At 37.8% G+C, this 20,421-nt stretch overlaps 1 protein-coding gene across 3 annotated transcripts in view; it reads left to right on the top strand.

Annotated features, from left to right (window-relative positions):
- The window catches only part of WDPCP (WD repeat containing planar cell polarity effector), a 249,369-nt gene extending 232,108 nt beyond the window's left edge, over window positions 1–17,261 (top strand). For 2 of the 3 annotated variants that reach the window (XM_075203892.1, XM_075203890.1), the window contains 3 exons: window positions 2,995–3,074; window positions 11,887–11,909; window positions 17,060–17,261. In XM_075203892.1, the coding sequence (XP_075059993.1) occupies window positions 2,995–3,074; window positions 11,887–11,909; window positions 17,060–17,110 (154 nt within the window). In that variant the 3' untranslated portion in view covers window positions 17,111–17,261. The remainder of the gene's footprint in view (window positions 1–2,994; window positions 3,075–11,886; window positions 11,910–17,059) is intronic. The other variant, XM_075203891.1, reaches the window with a different exon arrangement.
- The last annotated feature ends 3,160 nt before the right edge of the window (window positions 17,262–20,421 follow it).

The raw sequence follows: 20,421 nt of genomic DNA, 5'->3' as shown, positions 1-20,421 counted from the left end.
CCAGAAATCCTTGAGACAGCAGCTGCTCTTCTATCCCATATTGGGATTTGCCTTTTCTAAAGCTATCGGGCTATTTTGTTTGATGTTGCTTTGCTGACCTTATTGATTAGTGATGGGATTATCTTTATCCTCTTGACAACAGGCCGTGTATGTTAGATGGTATGCAGCCTATAGTGAATGGGTTTTTTTTCCCCCCCATCACTTACTCTGTCTAAGACATAACTGCCAGGGAGAGAGACTAAGGGCAGCAGATGCAGTAGACAGCAGAGTAAGTAATCGTCAAACAGATCAAATCACAAGCCAGAGTCAGTAGGCAAGCCAAATATAACAGACATACAGGATCACATGTGTCACCAAACAGACAGTCAGAAATATCTACCAATTAAAGCCAAAGAAACCTGTAACTGGACACCAGGGAATAGGCTAGTATGTGTTACAGCAGAGAAGCAGCACTGAGCATACATGAGGACTACATGCCGGGCTGGTTGTATCATTGGGTGCGCGTTTACATTGCCAAGATCTGTTTACATTTAAAAAAAAATGAGGTGAGGCAAGTCAAGGTCAGGGAGACTGTACAATAGTATCTTAGTGAAAGAAAACCATGGTCCCAAAGTAAGTTACTTGTAACTCCAGAGTGTCCAAGTGTTTGGTTGAGAAATAAGACTTCCACATGTATGGCGAGTATTTCGGGTCCTTAGCAAAATTTACAAATAGGGGTTGCATATTAAACATAGACAAACCATAAATGTTGTCTACTTTTGGCCAACCCCTGTTATTTAGTTCGCCCCCTGTGTCATCTGTCTGTGGGTTCAGCACCCTGAGAGCCCAACCTGTACTTGCGTTTGGATCCTAGTCCAGCTGCATTGACATCTTGCAGTTATCTGTTTTGTAAGTATATTCAGTATGTGGAAGCTGATGCATAAAATACATGTAATATTACTAAAATTAAGAGAAGGTTTTAGGAACCCTCTTCTATTGACCTCCCTCTCAGATCTCCCACTTGCTGCAAAATGCCCTCAGATCCCACATGTAGTGCAAAACTATCTTTAAGCTTCCCCACATGTCACTCAAACCCCCACCTGCCTCCAAATGCCCTCACTCATTCACTTACATTGGTGAAATGTCCCTAAACATGCTTGGTATAATCACAGAGAAATGCTGAGAATGGATCAAGCTAAAAGGTAGGCTATAGATGGTTTGCACCTTCAGGGGACTACTAGCATTTCCACACTCTCCTGCGTCTTTTATCAATATACATTTATGTTTCTTTCTACTGCTTTATGTGCTGTTTAGGCATGTATTAGTTTATTTGCCAATGTCTACAATACAGTGCTAGAGGGTGGGTTTATCATGAGCTACTGTTTGTAAGCACAGGCTCGATATGGTATCCATGTCAATGACCGCCTCGGCATCCAGTAAAGTAGCCAGACCCATAAGTAACAGAATAAATTGACTGCTGTGTAGAGCTCATTGGGTAAGCCTAGTCTTATGGTGATTACATCAGAGATTTCTCTCCTTGTGGTGAAACCCAGGTTGTTGCAAGAAAAATCCGGTTAATATGTCACTCACATGTCAGCCACTATTAGATCCAGGTTACACTGAATCTACCAATGCTGACAATAAGGGATACTGGGACAAGCTCCCTAGTTAAATAAATGTAATCAATATTTAAGAAATCAAAATAAAAACCTTTTTTTTTAAAAAAAAAAAAAAAATGTAAAAAAAATCTGCCTGTATTTATAGATCTTATAACTGCATTATACCTTAAGCTGGGTACACACTACAGAATTTTCCACCAACTTTTTATGCCGATCGATTTCCATGGACTGCATACACACTAGCCTTGTTTAGGACGAGAAAGGGAAGAGCGGACGTCCCGTTAGCGACTTTTTACAGCCATGTTGTCGTGAGCAATGACTGTAATTTCGTACTCACTGTTGTGGATCGGTCGGGAAGTTTATACACACTACACAGCGGAAACGAGATTGGAACGAAAATATTAAACGGTACAACCAACCAAATGAGGCGACAATCGTCCATTTGGGCAGACTTTCGACCATCGTGTCACTGCACACACTGACCCGACTTTTGAACGAGCGGTCGTATGTCGGCTGATTTAGCCGATTATTGGACGAAAACCGTGTAGTGTGTACCCAGCTTTACATAATGTACACTTGTTTGTTAGCCATACACTTAGGAGGACTAAAAGATTAAATTGTGGTGTAACTTTCTATGATTACTCTAATTGGGAAAAATAACTGTGGGAGGAATCATTATATTTTTGCCCGTTTTTCCTATTTTAATGCACTTAGCATAAAGAGTTATGTATTTCACTATGCTACCAAAAGAAAGCCTTATCGGCCCCACAAACAATGTGCCCTTTCCTATGGCTCTCAAACAGTTACCAAAAATACTCTCTATTAACGCAACACACAGCGAAGCCATAAAATGTGGTCCTTGATGAAGGTATTAAATACCCCAGTCATGGAGGTGTGAGAGTCATTAGGCAGAGATGTTTATTTGTATTGCTCTGAGATACACAACAGATACTGCTCTCCCCTGGTAATGAAAATAAACAACTACATAATAATATAAATATATGGCTAAAAAGCACAGGGAAAAAAAACTAGTAACACAGCACAAATAACTTTTGTCTACTTGTAAAACTGAAGAAGAATTCACTAGACATGAGCCCTGCTGGAGAGTTACTGACTGTGTCACCATAATCATATGGTACAATGTCACAATCAAAGACAGCAATGTCCAGTGTGTAACCAGCCTGGCTGAAGGTAGACATTGGCTTGTTTCTAGTCATCACGGCCACAGTTGAGTCAGCAAATTGAATATAGTCAGACAAAGAGACGTGCAGCTTGACAGCACTGAATGACTGCATCGTGTACAATCACCCAACGCTGTAAACAAATTAAATGACTTATTTCCAATGATTGCCCTCTTTACAGAGTGTTTTTTTTTTTGTCTTCTTTATTTTCACAGACAATTAGTTCACATAGAGAACGAGATTGGAATTGAAGCCTATGCTGAAACGCTGAACAAAACGCTGCCTTGGAATCAAGGTATGAATCAGAAAATGGATGTTAAATGCTTTGAGTGATGTAATTTATTACCAGAGGGAGCTGGGGAGACATGCAGAGAGCAATGAATGTGGCGGATGTATCTTATGTAAGCGGCACACAATGTATGCTTTATCAGACATGAACCATGCCTTAAGAGATATATCTTGCTATTACAGAGACACATTTATAACAGCCTGCACAGCACAGTGTGTGTAAATTAAAGTTACTCATATTTGTACACGGGGAGCCTTGAAATGAAACGTGATGATGTATTTTGCCAGTTATTTTTTTATTTCACAAGCCTGGACAAATGTATGTCAGTCCTCCAGTAAGAGTCTTAAAATGCTCAGAGCAAGAAATTTAGTGCTATAGTACAATATTATGTTGATGCAAAGCTAATTTTTTTTTTTTTTTCATTCAGTAAATAGTTGTTTTCAGTAGGTATACATAACACAAGAGGATGGGTTCTGCTATAACTACATTTATATATATTCTCATGTTATGTTTAAAGTGTGCTCAGTAATATTTGTAAGCCATATTTATTATGATCTTTCTCTTACCCAGTAGAACAGGTAGTGAGCAAGAAATGAGAAACCTATTTTCCCAGATTTACTAAAACATTCGGTTTGTACAGTGTAATTTACATGCAGGTTCCCCAACCCTGAAATAATTTCACTCCAATTGCAATATATATGCAGAATTTCATCCAGACAATATGGCTTGATTCACTAAAGACTGAAGAAAAAGAAGTCTTATAATTATTTAAATCTTAGGTTAAAAAATAAAAAACTTTCTTATTATTCGCTTTTGTGCCACTCAGTAACATAATGTTTATTAATATCATGTTAACGAGGGTATGTCGTTATGTCTGGACCACCACTGTCAACATTATGCGCTACCAGTTTTCTAAAGGGCAGTCCAGCTAGGTCACTACTATATATAAAACCACCAGGGACTTCCACTCAATAATGTTGCCTGATAGCGCTGCATCTGTCAGCTGATAATGACTGCAAATAATAAGCCACTTAAATCAGTTGGACCATTATCAGACATGTACCACAGATGACCAGCTTTGGCCTGTATGTGCTTGCCTGTCTGACCACACGAACAGGCCCTTGTCATGCCTACCGTGATATGGCCGCTTGGAATGACTGGCTCAGGTCTTGTCCAATCAAATTTGGCCATCAACATTTGTGACAAAAGTGGACACTGAACCCATGTGCGATCATAATCGGGCCTATGGTAAGCCACAACTAATAAACCCATGTAATCTGGATTTAATATTAACTACTTTTTTTAGTAACTATTTGTTTTAGTTTACATGTAATCTACTTCTGGTGTAAAGAGAGTAAAACTAAAATAAAAATTATAATAATACATAGCATTCTATCTGGTGCTGTCTCACACCTTGAGTAAAATACACATGTGGTATCCTATCCCTATACTATGGTGAAGTAGACTATTACATTTTGTATCGCAACCTTTAGGCGCATAAAAGTGCTTTAAAAACAGGTTACATAAGAGCCAATGGTGCCATTTCCACCATTGCATTATAAATTGTAATAATGTGTTTTAAAATGTTAGAATACATTGGTGGAAGTGGCACTATTAACCCTTATTTTACCTATTTCAATGCATGCATTTACATGCAATGTCATTACTATAGATTGTCCTGGTAAATGCATAATGCATCAAAAAACCATCAGTAAAATGCCTCAAAAACGTACATTAATTTTCATGCATTTTTACCCTTTTTTGTCAGGACAATTGTGTGAACTTCCGGGAGTATATTTACTTAACTGCGGGTTTGAAAAAGTGGAGATGTTGCCTATAGCAACCAATCAGATTCTACCTTTCATTTATTTGAGTGCATTCTAAAAAAAAGGCCAGCTAGAATCTGATTGGATGCTATAAGCAACATCTCAATTTCTTTCAAAACCGCAGTTTAGTAAATACTCCCCTAGAATTCTTTATATAACTGTAAGGAATATGCAAGAAACATGAATTAGTCTGTATTTCCTAAGTACCAAAATTACTTTACTTTACCTTTTGAAAATTATCATACAATGTGGTAAATTGTAAAAATGTTTAGAAATGACTGTATAAACTATTATTATTGTACATCTTTATTGACATTTAGTGGATTGGCTCTTTGCAGTAAGGTAGATTGTTCCAGCATTAGGAAGTTAAGGTGGTGAATGCGCAGCAATAGAATTACAGTGAGGGTGAGACACGACAAACCAGTTGGAGAAGGTGTGGAAAACATGGGTAGAGTGTCACAGCGCTCACAGCACCTGCTTGCCGAGTTTATGTCCCAAGGGTGTTCCTGTGTCTTCTGTTCTCTGAACAGTGGAGTAATGCTGCCAATATCCTTTTGCTAGGAATGATCTTTGTGTTGTGTCTGCTAACACTGTATGAGCATTATAGACTTTAAACTCAGTTTGAAGTCACAGTGAACCTGCGCTTCAAATATGCTGTTTTCATAATCTTTATGTCATCTAGGTAAACAGAATGTATTGGCTGGCCTCCACTTTGAGCCAGAAAAAGGATGGGTGTGTTATCCTCAGAGCCCTTGTCAGCATCTACATCCTCTTCACGCATACACAACCTTTTATTTTTAAGACGAGTATTTCAACAAATGCTCTTTATACTTGACATTTTCTGCATTAACGTTTACATTTTTGCTTCTGAAACATTATTACTGCCTAACCCTGACAGCTCTTTCTTAAGCGCAGCATATTAGAGACAGCTAAAGGCCTACAATAAAACACTGACAGTAGCACAGATGTCTGTGCTACACAAATACACACCTGCACGCATGTAACTGGTGTAAGACAGGGATGGCCAACATGTAGCCCTCAGCTCCCCCCTGCTGTATTGTCAGATAGCTTTGTTATAACTTGTAACACTTGTTTAAAATGCCTGCTGATATGTTATTAAAGATATGTGTTTATTTCTTTGATTATATGTATTGTTTTAACTAAGGGGGGTTCATTTACCGGCGATTTGCTGCACACATTTTTGGCAATTACGGTAGGAATCTCCGCTCATTTTTCTTCACACCTCTGTGGGTGAGCTAAGATTTCAGTCATAATATTGGCTCAAGCATCTCCACAGACGTTCTCCCTAGATGTAAAAAAATGTTTGTTTTGAAAAAAAATGCATTTTTATGTTAGAAAGCACAAGGGAAAACTTTTAATTTATGTCTCTTTTAAAAGATTTTTTTTTCCATTGTTTGAGTGTTAGTGAAATATTAAATTAGATATGTGATTAGAAATGAATATTAAAAAAGTTTTAAAATTGGTCGCAGTCTGTGAAACTCATCAAGTTCCTTATGCCTGATGTTGATATACTTAGTGTCTTTTAATATTTGTTGGTTGAAAAATATCCGAATTAGGGGGGAATTCAATTCCCCCCGAAGTACCGCCACATTAAACGTATTACCGTTATTACGGTAATATTAACCCGGCTTTTTGCAAAAAGCCAGCGTTAAAACTACCGTAATAACGATATTTACGCGCACTATTACCGTAATAATGGTAATAGTGCGCAGGGCCATTACTTTTTCAAGTAACGCAGCCAATTGAGTTCCCCCTTAGACTCTTAACATACATGTTCTAAAGGTTTCATTAGACAGGTAAAATACATGAGCCTTCTACTTGTTCGGGTGTACAGTACATTACTGCTGTGTATATTCAATCTCTCTAGACAGATTGAAACTATCTACCATGTGCACACGCTCAGTTAGCTTTTAAAGATGTGTACTGCTGGGCTTAGTATACCTCCAGCGCTAGTCTATAGAGCAGGGGTCAGGGAACTTTTTTACCTTTTACCCCCAAATATATTTAGATACGCCGATGTTACCCCTTGATTTGAAAGTAAGGAAATCATATATTAATTATTGGAATCCAAAATTGTATTGAATCTATTCAAAATTTCTTTGAAAGCTTCAACTTCAAAACTTCAGGTTTTGGAGAAACGATGTTGCTTCATTTTTGATACAACAGCATCAATATTGGGGCATTTTGATGTCAGAGCAATTTGGATACAGTCTTCAGCGTCCATTTGATTTCTCTTCTTTGCTTTTATGTTCGTTAGAGTGGAAAATCCTCGTTCCCAAAGGTAGGTTGTTGCAAAAGGCAGCAACTTTTTGACTGCCTCCTCATGTGCAATTTTGAATGCCTTTGCAGCTGTTGACATCCAAAAATATGACAGATCTGCTTTGTTTTCAAATGCAATACGTGCTTCATTATTGCATCGAAGCTCAAGAAGTACCTCTGCCAACCCTTGAGGCTCTTCTGGTACAACAGCAATTTCTCATTTAAAGGGGTCTACAATCCAACTGACAGCATGTGAATCGGCAGCATTACACCCAGGAATTTCATTTTTACCCCATTTGGGGTAATTTACCTCTGTTCCCTGACCTCTGCTATAGAGAGATCTCTTCACATTTATTGTGTACATAGTTCTAATGAAAATTGTGTATATTTCAATCCTGTGGATGCTTATACATATATATGCCGCAAAATATGTCGATAGTATCTTTGTTCACAATTATTTTCACTGTTAGATCTGAAGATAAAATATCCTTCACAGTTTTTGTGGATAACCCTGCACTGATGTGGACCTTGTAGTCACCTTTTTGTGGAGGTTTGTAGAGTTTGTGGCAGCTTTCAGCAGTAAAAACGAATTGGTAATGGAAAGCTCAAGTTCTGGCAAACGTCTGTTTGCTGGATTTCAGGGATTTTGTATTCTACCCAGAACATCCAACAAGAGGCGTGCTCCCACTATGGGCATGTTTACAAGTGTAAAGTGCAGCTGAAACTATATGCAACCTGGGTTGCCCAAGAAAGGTGACCTTTGTGGAGAGTATGGACACAATCCATGTGTGCCCTGCAGCAGAAATGTTCTGCTGGGAAAATGCAGGTACAGCTGGAGAAGATGGTCACCAACGCTGCTGCTGCTGCTGAGGTGCCATAGGGAGACCCCAGTATCATCTGGGCTGCTCCCTGCACTAATTATCCTGGAAAGTCAGTTCATCAAAGGACAAGTGTGTACTGAAAGGCCTGAAGTTCCAGCTGGCTTCTGCACCATGGAATGACGCCAGTCAGGATGTGATTAAAATAAAAGTGAAGAGACGGGTGAAGACTGTAAAAATACTAGACTGGAAGTGTCTGAGACGTTTATGGTAGAGAGCGATTTCTCTGCACTTAGCACTGAAATCTAAAATACTATATAATATCATGACAGCCCCGCTATGTATCCTCCCTAGTGCAATTCCCAGGTTTAGAATTTTTAGAGTTCGTAATGGTGAAATTTGTTACTTGGTGCAGTCTAACCATTACACAGAAAGCACATATTTTATGCGGACCCGATTCCCCTTTTAGACCCCATACTGCGGGTTACCTTGTTATAGTGTGACCACTGGTGCTTGGATCACTTTTTAGAGGGGGGGGGCATGGCGTTCCTATTTATTTTATTATTTTTTAAAGCTATTTTCAAAAAAGAAAACACTAAATCACCATTAATGATTATCAGGTTGGCTGAGCCCTATGTTCTGAAGAATCCCATTGGCTTGCCTATTGTCCAGCATTTTCTGGTCAAGGGCCAATGTCTACTGCTGTTGAGATTCATGACTTCTGTACCATCATCATATGCATTTACAGTGTTCATCTGGCATTAAGCTGGTTAGTTGCTTCTCATACATAAAAGTAAATATTTGATATAAACACGAGGCTAGTCTGAGAATAACAAGACTAAATGTGGCAGTTGTCCTATGTTCTTCATTTCTTAATCTAAGTTATGTATATTGTTACTGAATATAGTACCAAAATGAAACCAGTAGTTAGTTTGGTAACAAGAGGTAGTCAGACAAGGAGACCTTCTTAACATTTTACTTTATTTTGTATTCTTGTAAATCATATTGTGACTAGATGTACAGGAGCTTTGGAGTGTATATGTATTTACATTAAAGGCTTCTCCAATGCTGTAGTCAAATGCATCCGCCTCAACATTCCACATATATTGAAGGTAAATTACTTCTTGTAATCCCTTTTCTGATGGAGAGCCGAGCAGTAGTATTATAGACACCATGGGTTTGTATTTATTATTTTGATTACTGCTATGAAAATAATACATCATAGATTGTAACAACAAGTTCAGACACTTGTACATGCATTGTAATTGAATAGTGAAATATAAAATATATCTTTAAAGGGCTTTTACCAACTACTAAACAAGGGAAATGTAATACACTATTCAGTATATACATGTGTGTTTGTGTGTACTTAGGCTAAGTGGGGAAAAAATAAGTATTTTCATCCACGACATTTGATACAGTTTTAGGTAGCTTTTAAATGTAAAAATAAGATGTGATATGGGCAGTGTGTGGTACATGTGTAGTGATGAAAGCGATGCATATAACACGATGGCTAAGAGCTAGTGGGTCTCTCTGCATACACTCCACTCATGTGCATATGCTCCTCTCAGGGTGCTGGGGAGCCTCGATCAAAGGCTCTTTCGAAAGTCCAAAAACTTACTAGTAGGTTAATTGGCTGCTATCAAAATTGACCCTAGTCTCTCTCTCTGTCTGTCTGTCTGTGTATATTAGGGAATTTAGACTGTAAGCTCCAATGGGGCAGGGACTGAAGTGAATGAGTTCTCTCTACAGCGCTGTGGAATAAGTGGTGCCATATAAATAAATGTTGATTATGATGATGATGAAAGCAGATGGCCCTTTTTAATTCCTTATCTGGCTACCAAATTTGTGCACCGCATTTGCAAATGACACAGAGGCATACACATTTGAAAGAGGGGAGTCCCCTCTTTCAAACAAGATAGCCCCTTTTATTTATTGCCTGCTGATCACCAGTGAAGCACATATTTATGTACATAAAAGTGGGAGGTGCACATTCGTACAGGTCCTGACACCCCTTTATACGAAGTCGGCCCATAAATGTGATTTTTGTCTGGAGAGCAGCCATTCACAAAGTTTTGATCATCCTTTTTTTCAACTGTTCAATGTCCAACTTTAATTACATTTTTAGTAAATAAATGAAAAATGTGAAAACTTTACTGCTGTTGCGCCCCCTCTGGGAAATACTGGAAGCTTGTGCATTACAGGCTTGGGTTAGAAGGGTAATTGACCTTTCATTAAATGTGGTAGCTCTTTTAGCTTCCTAAATGGTAGGCCTTCCCCACTTTAATTTTGTACTTCTGCCATCTTTACAATGAAGTCATCTCGTACTTGAAAGAAAATGAAGTGAATTAAATGAAAAAATTGAATTGAATGAAAAAAATCACACAAAATGTTATACTTGCATACATGTGCTTCAGGCGCACCCTACGATAGGCCAAGCCGTAAAATTCAGGAACCATTCTATTTGGGAGGAGACTTGAGAATGGCATGACAATATCATCTTGTCTACTGTTTTGCCTAACTTTTTTTTTTTTAGTAAATAAATGCATTATTTTCCACTATTGTGCATTCTAAACTTGGGGGATAAAATACAATGGTATTTTCTGAAAGTACAAACTCTTCTGAAAAATACAAGCTGTTATTGTGTGAGTACTGCACAAAAGAAATGCAGTCAGCAGGTGATGAGCCCAAAGTGCGAAAATAGGTTCAGCGAGGGGCGTAAAAAGTGTCTTAGTAGCAAAAGAATTATATGATACTGGTAAGCCAATATCAACATTTATCAACTAAGTAGGGTTGACATACAAGGTTGAAGCAAATCCAGCTTATTGAGTGCACAACATTTGTACTGGAGGGAGGGAAGAGGGGATGTATAATATGCTGTCTTATTAAGAGGCTAACTCTAAAGCGCACATGCTCTGGCTGTAGAGCCGATGGACCTGTATCCCTCCACCCCACTGAATTTAGCTGTGGGTCCGGTGATGCAGAATTATTTCTTTGATGTTAATAATTATTTTCTGGTGCACAATTTGTAAAAGTGAATCTTAATAACCCATGCTAAGCAACTGATGAGCTATTTCTTGAGCCATTTGGTTTCTATCTGCACTTTAAGAAACACACTTACAGGAGTTAGAGCAGTTATCTACTTTGGTGACCTCTGACCTGTACCTCACAGCATAGGAGAAGTGAATATGTTTAGTGCACCTCACTACCCATAAATATGGAAGCTCTACTTGCTATGTGGTAGAGTGGGACAGTTTAGATCTCCCCCCCCCCCTTCCTTCATTTTAAACAGTCCCTTTAATGATATTACCCCTGTCATATTCACCTCTAAGATTACCTTACACAGGTAAATGGAGATCAAGTTGCCAACTTGATTGACTTAAAATGAGCTAAATACACTATGACACAAGATTTTGTAATCTATTCTGCAATGGAAAGAGAATGTATACTTGGGTATTTTATATGACCTGGCTAGCTAACTTAATGTGAACACTTGTCTTTTATTACCCCCCACAAGTGGCTTCCTACTGTGTATTTGATAACCTAACAATATGGTTCCCTTTTCCTGCATATGGGAGTAACACATTGATAAAATAGGAGTATATTCTATTCTGCCAAGTTCTTCAAACCGCTACATGTATATTTGTAGCTGTAACAAGTAGCTACTTTAAAGAGCTTTGGGTTTTAGACTTGGTTTTCCATGTTGTGCTTTTGATAAGCTTGTTACTACTCTCTCATTTACATGTCGTTTTGTATGAACATGATGTCTAGTACATTTAAAACATTGCTAAAAATAATTATTACTAATGACTCACACTTCTTTATCATAAATGAAGATTATTTTAACAACATTGTCTACAAAATAATTTAATGTTTACCTTTTTCTTTTTATAGGACAAGAGGATTCAGCTGAAGAGGTATGTTCATTTTCATGCACACTACAGTGTGTATTAATGTTAGTAGTTGTAAAGAAAACTGTGTCTGTGATCATTCTTTATGGAGTGTTCAAAGGAAATGTATTCTAAGCATATTGTTCTGGGACCCGGTCACCATGGTACACGTCGGTACCAATGACACAGAGCTAGATGAACACTTCTCAGAAATGTTTTCAGTAAATCGGGCTGTAAATTTAAAGCAAGAACATCCTAGGTGTGACAGAGGCTACATCTGAAATACTGCAGTAGCTGGGGGATAAATAAGTGAAAAGTTAGTGTAGGTTTTGGGGAACTGGGGCGATTTCTCACTGCAATTAGGCTCTATAGTAGGAGCAGGCTTCACTGAAATGGGGATTGTGCAGCCGCACAGTGTAAAAGAGGATTTGAAGGATGGAGATTTTAAACTAGGAACTAGAGGAAGAGATGCAAAGCAATGTACAATATAGTGTAGACCGGTAACTGCGCCTAAGCAAGGGGAATAGGGGAGTAGTAGCGTGAAGGGCTGGAAGAGGTGATAACGAGGTGCATAAAATTAAAAGTGTCTGTAATAATATGGTAACAAATGCCAAGAGTCTTTTAATTAGAATTAATGATATTAGAAGAGAATTATAGTGAACATCACCAAGACTAGTTTAGATGAAAGTGATGACAGGGAAATTAGTTTGGAAGAACATATTATATTAGGATGATAGGAGAGGAGGAAAGGTTTGTCTATATGTAAAAAGTTGTTTAGGGACTTCCCAGCAGGCGGATATACGTGAAGTCCACAGGAGTTGATATACATGCAGGAAAAGTGTTTTATTATCAGACAGCATAAGAGATTGTACTAAAAATCAATTATTATTATTATTATTATTATTATTATTATTATAATTTGGAATGACAGCAAATGAAAAATGTGTGTTTTCTCGTGGCTGATTTTAATTTTTTCAGATTTAAGTTAAGAGTGACAGTAAAACTAGTGGTTATGGCAAAGAAAGATTATCTGTATCTATTATAAAAGGCAATTACCTTCACAAGTTGTAGAATAAGCTCATGGACCAGTGCCAACCTACTATTTTTAATATATGTTTAGGAATGTTGTCAACTGTTATCAATAATTATATTGAAAGGTATTAGTGTTTACTTGATGTAAAAATTTTGTTTGCTGGGAAACAATTTCTCTGTGCGTCTGCCTGACGGTAAAGGACATGGAAGCACAGCATTGCAATTTTGCTTTTAGCTGACAGCCATGTAGTTAAATAATAACATTAATTAAGGAAACCTGAGAATAACCACCGTAAATTAAACTGAAATGTAATGATTAAATTACTTTATTAACAGAATTCAATAGCTTTTGTATACACTACATTACATTTAAAAATGTTAACAGAGTATAATGAATAAATATATTATAAATTACTATATTAAAGGAACTAAAGACTTTCTTATACACTACATTTATATGTATAAGTTCTTCCACCAAAAATTGAAATAACACATCAGTCCGTGATTGAGGTCCCTAGAAGACCCACTGCAAATGACTGTCACAGTTTCCAGACCACCCAGCAGGTCACATGTTCCAGGTCACCCAGCAGGTGCACAGGGAGAGTTCACTAACTGTCACAGTTTCCAGAGCAAACAGCAGGTGCACAGGTGTATTGCCAGCTGTCACATTTTCCAGAGGACGATGGTAATGCATAATTGTAAATGGCGGGAGAGAGTTTTACTAAATAAGTCTGAAACGATTACAATGTCAATATTTTTCTACAGACCAAAACCTTTAATTTGGTATACGATGTGCCCCTGCTCAGACAACCGCATTATAGAAATAAGTCACTTATAAAAGTCGTACTGTATTATGTCTATAAAAGTACTCTTAATAATGATCATTGAAATGGAACATTCACAAACAGAAAAAGTGTGATTTTTTTCATAATGAGAATTCCAAAACTTTTGTTGATTAGCTGGTTGTTCATCAGATCTGAACTGTAATACTGTAATAAAAATATATATATCGGTAGATAGAGATATTAATTTATGTAACACAGTAAATGAAACTGAAGATAACTGATGTCAGGAATGGTGAATAATAGCTCTTACATGGAGCACTGTTGAGAGCTGTGGACAGCTTTGCAGTGTGGTTGAGGTATATGCAGCATCACTGTGGGGAAAACTAACATGAGTTTCAGCCATTTGCCACTTGCTTCAGGGAAAGGGAGGTTGGCTAATAGTAAATAACATCAACATTTGTTATAGATAAAAAAAAATCTTTTTGGAGTGTTATAATATACCGTATCTCCCCATGTATATGACGCTCCACTGTATAAGACGCACCTATATAAATCATGTGAAAAAATTGAGGATAAACATCATCCTCAATTTTTTCTCAGAGTATTTGTGCAGCATATACAGAGGAGAGACAACGCTATACTGAATTCTGCCTTACCCTGTCAGATGATTCCTCTGTCCAGTAAAGTCTTCTGTCTTCTGTCTTCTGTCCGTCTGATCCTGATGCTGGAAACCCGATTAAGGTCCTCTCTGCGATGTCCGGATGGCCTTTCAGGATCTTGACAGGTCCTGAAAGGACATCCGGACATCGCAGAGAGGACCTTAATAGGGTTTCCAGCATTAGGTTCAGACAGAGAGAAGACTTTACCGGACAGAGGAGTCATCTGACAGGGTAAGGGTATTATTATAGGTATTATTATAGGTGCCCCAGCGCTTGACTTATCCCTTTCAGCTAATTTTCTAACAGTTTGGTGAACCGTGTCTCAGCTGCAGGGTCACCTATATATGATTATGCTCTATTTTTGCACTATCCTTGGTATTGACTGCTAGCGCCGGGACGATCCTCTAGGGGATCTTTTTGTTTTTATCTGACAGGGTAAGTGCTACTAACCCTGTTATTAGACCCAAAATTTTGGGGAAAAAGGTGCGTCTTATACATGGGGAAATACGGTAAAAAGTTCATGTTACCGACAACACCAACAGCACTTGTAAATTTGGCTAATAGGATTGTAAAGTGACACACATACCAATGTTAAGCTTTGGTATTATTTGTTTCTCTACTGGATTTATTAGAACAATTTTAAGTGTATATATTGCTGTTATTGTACTATTTAGATGATGTTGCATATACCATTGTTCTTTGACACAATAACACTTGCATAACACCAACTTATGTGCAGGTGCGTATCAGAAACATGGTTGTTGTCATAACTAAGATCGTTTCAGCCTTGTGACACATGGGTGATTTTTTATGGTTTCAAATAAGCATATATATATATATAATATGTATGCATATTTACCCTCCTTTCCGTCCCCTATAGGCTACCGCCTGGCAGGAATGTTCCTGCTCCATGCTACAATTTTAAGGGGTATTCCGAAAAATGTTTGTTTACTTTCTGTACTGTCCTGTTGAAATTAATTTGCGTAGTGTGTCAAACAGAAATATTGTCTGCTCTGACATCTGTTAAGAAGCTGCAATGTTTAGGACCAGCAGTACAACAGCTGAAAGAAACAAGTGCTTGATAGAAATCTATGGGCAAATGCATGATTCCTAGAAGGGGGTTTCCACACAGCGCCAACAGTATGGGCATGACCAGCATGCAAGGGAGATAGTCATTTGGGACAGTGCAAGGCTGCTCTCCAGCTCTTCCTTTCCCCTTCAAATACATGGGCAGTACTGTTAGGTGCACAACCAGTGCAGTGTGAAGCAGGACATACCTCCCAGCTATGCTCACAGTGGGAACAAAATCCTGTCCAAGTGGGACAGTCACCCAAATTCTGGACTGCTCCACCAGAATCCGTTGACAGACTATCCTCCTCTCTCCTACTTGTACTTGAGGCTTTTCCCTACCTGTGGCTGCTAGTGTGTTTAAGCTCAGTTGCTGCTTGTCTGGGTCCTGGAATGTTGGGGTCCTGTTTGGGTAAAAAAGGATATGTACATGAAATATGGTAAGTCTAGCAATAAGCCAGGCCTGAATTTTATTTAATATTTAGATCTATGTGCCCCTAACCAGCCTCACATTAATAGCATTCACTTTTAATAAATAGACCTAATTCCCCCCAACCAGCCCCAACATTAAATTACTAGCATTCAGAATTAATAAATAAACCAATTGCCCCCCCCAATGTACCCTGCCATTAACTTAATAGTACTCAAATTGAAATACATCTATTTACCCCTCAAACATCCTGACATTAAATAATTAGTATACACATTTAAAAATTAATCTTACTTCACCCCAAAGGCCACAAGATTAAATAATTAGTATTAACATTTAAAAAAAATAGCCCTCCTTCTCTCCAAACTGAGCCCCACATTTAAATATTAGCCCCAAACCACCATAGCATGAAATAAATAGTGCCACCACTATTACCCTACTATTAAATTGCCACCACCAAGGGAGGGACCGGCCTGTCAGTCCCAGCTGGTCCCCCCAAGAGCGAGCCTGAAGTCTTATTTCTCCTACACCTGTCACACACCCACATAAACGGCTGCTGGAAAGCTGCTAAGATGCTTTTACAGTCTTTCAGGTAGTGTTCTTTTTTCTGTGCCCTGTAATATTAAAGAGTGAATAGCTCAAGTGTCACACTGCCCTAAGGTAGAAAGGAAATAAGAAACACAAGGTGTCAGGTGTGGTGACTGGTTGATAAAATTATGAGGGTTGAAAAAACAATTAGTATGGACAAATAGCTAAGAGAGGTCACAAAAGGTTCTCTGACAAGAGAAGTTTTCAGTCACCTCTTAGTTTGAGAAACTTGAAGAGAGTCTGCTGGAGTAAGGTAGAGAGTTTCGGAGGAGAGGTGCAGCCCTAGAGAAGTTGTGCAGACATGTGAGAGGAGATAACAGGGAGCTAGCTAGTAAGTTACAGACCATGGGATGACCACTATATGCAACTGGAAGAATACTGAGAAATAACCAAAATTCACACTGGATGGAAGTGGAAACAATGTTTTTAAACTTCAACAAACGTGCTCATCTATACATTTTCTCTGGGTTTTATACTTGTATGTACTTTAATGTAATAAAGTGAATGTAACTGCCTTTTATTACATTTCTGGCTTTAATAACAATATTTATGTCTGCGTATTGTATTCTATTGCTGCAGTGTACTTATTAATTAGCTGTGTGTTCTTGTTTTCAGGGTACAGTTGGCAGTGGTTCCCTGAAAGTGGTGCACTTTGGCCTGGTATGAACAGAACAGACTACACAACAAGATGTCATCTTCAATAATCATTTGTTTGTAAATGTATCCGGGCACAATTTCTGCTTATAATGGTGTAAATTTTATAATATATATTTTGTAACATATTTTCAAACAGAGTAATTAAAAAGTATAAATTGTCTGTCTGGTTTCATGTTAGTGTTTGTTCTACTTCAACACTGCACGGTAAGGTTATTAAGGACACACAGTGGTGGAAGACATTATGGTCTGGACAAATGTTCACAAAGAACCACTGACATCGTTGAGGCATGAAGAACTGAATCGAAATGTTGTAAGTATTTCTGTAAGATTTTAACCAAGTGATATTGGAAAAAAAAAACATTATTAGACATGATAATATAACACCACATTTTGTAATTTTATGTGTGGTCGTCGGGTCTTTTTTTTACAATGTCTTATAATACACTAATTGCCATTTTATTTGTGTAAGTGTTAGTTCCTAGTTTAATTTCCACCCAAGCTCTGGAAATGGCCGGTTCTCGATTTGACGACACACATGTAACCAGTGTGGATACAGATCCATTAGCTCAACGCTGAGCAAACTGACCTACCTGTGTACCTGTAGCTTACAGTAGAAAGCAATGACCTATCACATTGCTGTCCTACTGTCTTATTTGGAAAGGATAACATTAATGTGTTAGATGTTTGCTCACGGGCCAAGTTCTGTTTAATAAAAGAAAAGAAAAATGTAATCCAACACTCTATTGAGGTTGTAAGGAATGTTTGGACCACGAACAAGGCCATCAACAAAGCTGCACCAACATACTCCTCTCTTGTCACAAAATATCTCCCAACTCGGCAACTCCATTCTGCACAAGATCTGCGTATCTCATCCACACTCATTACATCCTCCCATTCCCGATTACAGGACTTTTTCCGGGCTGCACCCACTCTATGGAATTCTTTCCCTCGCACAATAAGACTCTCCTCTAGTCTACAAGCTTTCAAGCGTTCTTTGAAAACCCACCTCTTAAGACAAGCTTATAATATTCCTCAACCACCCTCTTAACCTCACTACATTACCCTATTACCACCTGTTATATAACTACCCCTTGACCAACATTGTTGTGTGACAGGATCATTTAGCTTATGAGTCACTTTTACCTTTGCAGTCTGGATGGGCCGACTGCAAATGTAGACTTAACCTCATGTGTCAAACTCCCATTGTCCCATAGATTATAAGCTTGCGAGCAGGGCCTTCTCACCTCTGTCTGTTTTACCCAGATTGTTTATTAGTTTATTATGTGTGTCCCCAATTGTAAAGCGCTACGGAATATGTTGGCGCTATATAAATAAATGATGATGATGATGATTGATGGCCAGACCACAGGCCTTTAGTTACCAACAGCCCTGTTATAGTTTCCTGTTAGCTTTGAATACAACAATTAAGATGTGTTATCAGCATTGAATCATTTCAAATACAAGAGTAATGCTTAGATGATGGAGAATCCAATTTATCACATGATATACTGTATAGTTCCATAATATTGCCTTTTAACTGTGCAGCTTTCTGCTTTGCATGTCACTATATTAAGTGGAAACATTGATGTCATTAACGTAACTGTGTTGGAAAAAAAACTCCATCATCCAGATAAAATATTTTGCATTTCCTGCAAATTATATCTCTGTTCTCGCAATCCACCCTTGTAATGCAGATTTGACTTCCACTTAAGTGGGTGAAAGGCATTCTATTGAGATACTAGGAGATAACATCTTCCTTCAGAATACCTCCATGAAAGAGCAGCCGTTCGCAGGCAGAAGCATTTTGTTAAGAAAGCTCTCAATTTTCCTAATCTGGAACTATAATCTTGCTCAAATAACCATTATTTTTCCTTTAAGAAACATATAAAGTCCTTTTATCCCCCATTCCAATTTGATCTTACTTTTGGTTCCCAACAGAAATTATGCATAAGTGTTATAACCTTTCTCTTCCATTATATAATTCTGTGAAATGAAAGAAGTGAGAGATTTTATTTCTTCTTTTCACTATGATATCATTTTGCATGCAGGGAAACGGCTGGTAAATGTGTATTTATTGGCATATGTGAATCATTGCCAATGTGCAGTAAAATAATTTCCTAGCTTATATTTATTAGTGGAATTGGAACAAAATATTTTGTACAGTGGCGTGTCGGACTCAGTGCTAATATGTTCTATTCTGTGCAGATGAAATCATAGACTAACTCTGTCTTTTAAGATTTAATTATTCATAGTTGTAACAATAAGTTGACCAGCAACAGGGCAGAGCTAGGTATAATATAACAGTCTGTTTCTTTTCAATAAATGTCAGGGGGGGAAGTATTCATGAAACCACCTAGTGACTATCTTGTTTGATTGTCTGTATTAAATGGTACTTATAACATAATCGCCCGACTTATGTTGGTTCTTATAGGCTTATAAACATTAGGATTACGGAGCAGACTTAAAAGTAAAAGAACACAGATGGTGTTCTGCTTACTTGGTTATTTACTGTTCCTCACACTAAAAAAGTAGGAAATGTAATTCAGACTCCATATATTAATTGAAACTGCTCTTTTATTATAGTAATCAAATGATATTAGGGCATTATTTTTTTTATTGGGTAATTCAGAAGACACTTTATTGACTTTTTAGGGTTTTTAGATCTTGCTTAGCAACATATGGCTCTCCATCTGTTGTGGAACTACAAGTCCAAGCATGGGCAAGCTTGGACTTATAGTTCCACATCATCTGGAGAGCTGCTGGTTGCCTCACCTGCTTTATAGTGACGTTCTGTGAAAATGAAATTGACAACCGATGCATCATTTTTGTATGGTAATGTACATAGAAAATAAAAATGAAATGCCAGGTTGTCTTGTGGACATATAAAAGCATACTGTAGAATTCCTTACAATGCCATATGTCATCTAGGCAGCACTCTTCTGAATTCTAGCCATGCTTATGTCAGTAGCAAGTCATATTCTGTGTGAGGGATTAATATGACACCAGGCTGTGATCTGTAATCCCTTACTATTATATTATAATCTATTTACCCTGCATGTTAAGAGGCTTTTGGTTTACAAAAACACAGAAAGTGTCATTTTAAACGTAACTCAATGAAATTTGTTAAATCATTTCTACAGATGTTTCTTGAAGTTACATTCAGATTTTTTCTAATCATGATTATCTATTGCTTATAAAGTACTCAATGGCATAGCTGAAGTAAATACAATGACTGGAAGGGTCCTCTGCACACATTTCTGACAGTATGACCAATAAGTGAATATTAAAGGGCCAGTACATCTTAACACAAGTTTATTTAA

The sequence above is a fragment of the Mixophyes fleayi genome, chromosome 3 (genome assembly GCF_038048845.1).
Source record: "Mixophyes fleayi isolate aMixFle1 chromosome 3, aMixFle1.hap1, whole genome shotgun sequence".
In the NCBI taxonomy this organism is placed as follows: domain Eukaryota; kingdom Metazoa; phylum Chordata; class Amphibia; order Anura; family Limnodynastidae; genus Mixophyes; species Mixophyes fleayi.
This window is presented reverse-complemented; position numbering and strand designations above follow the sequence as displayed.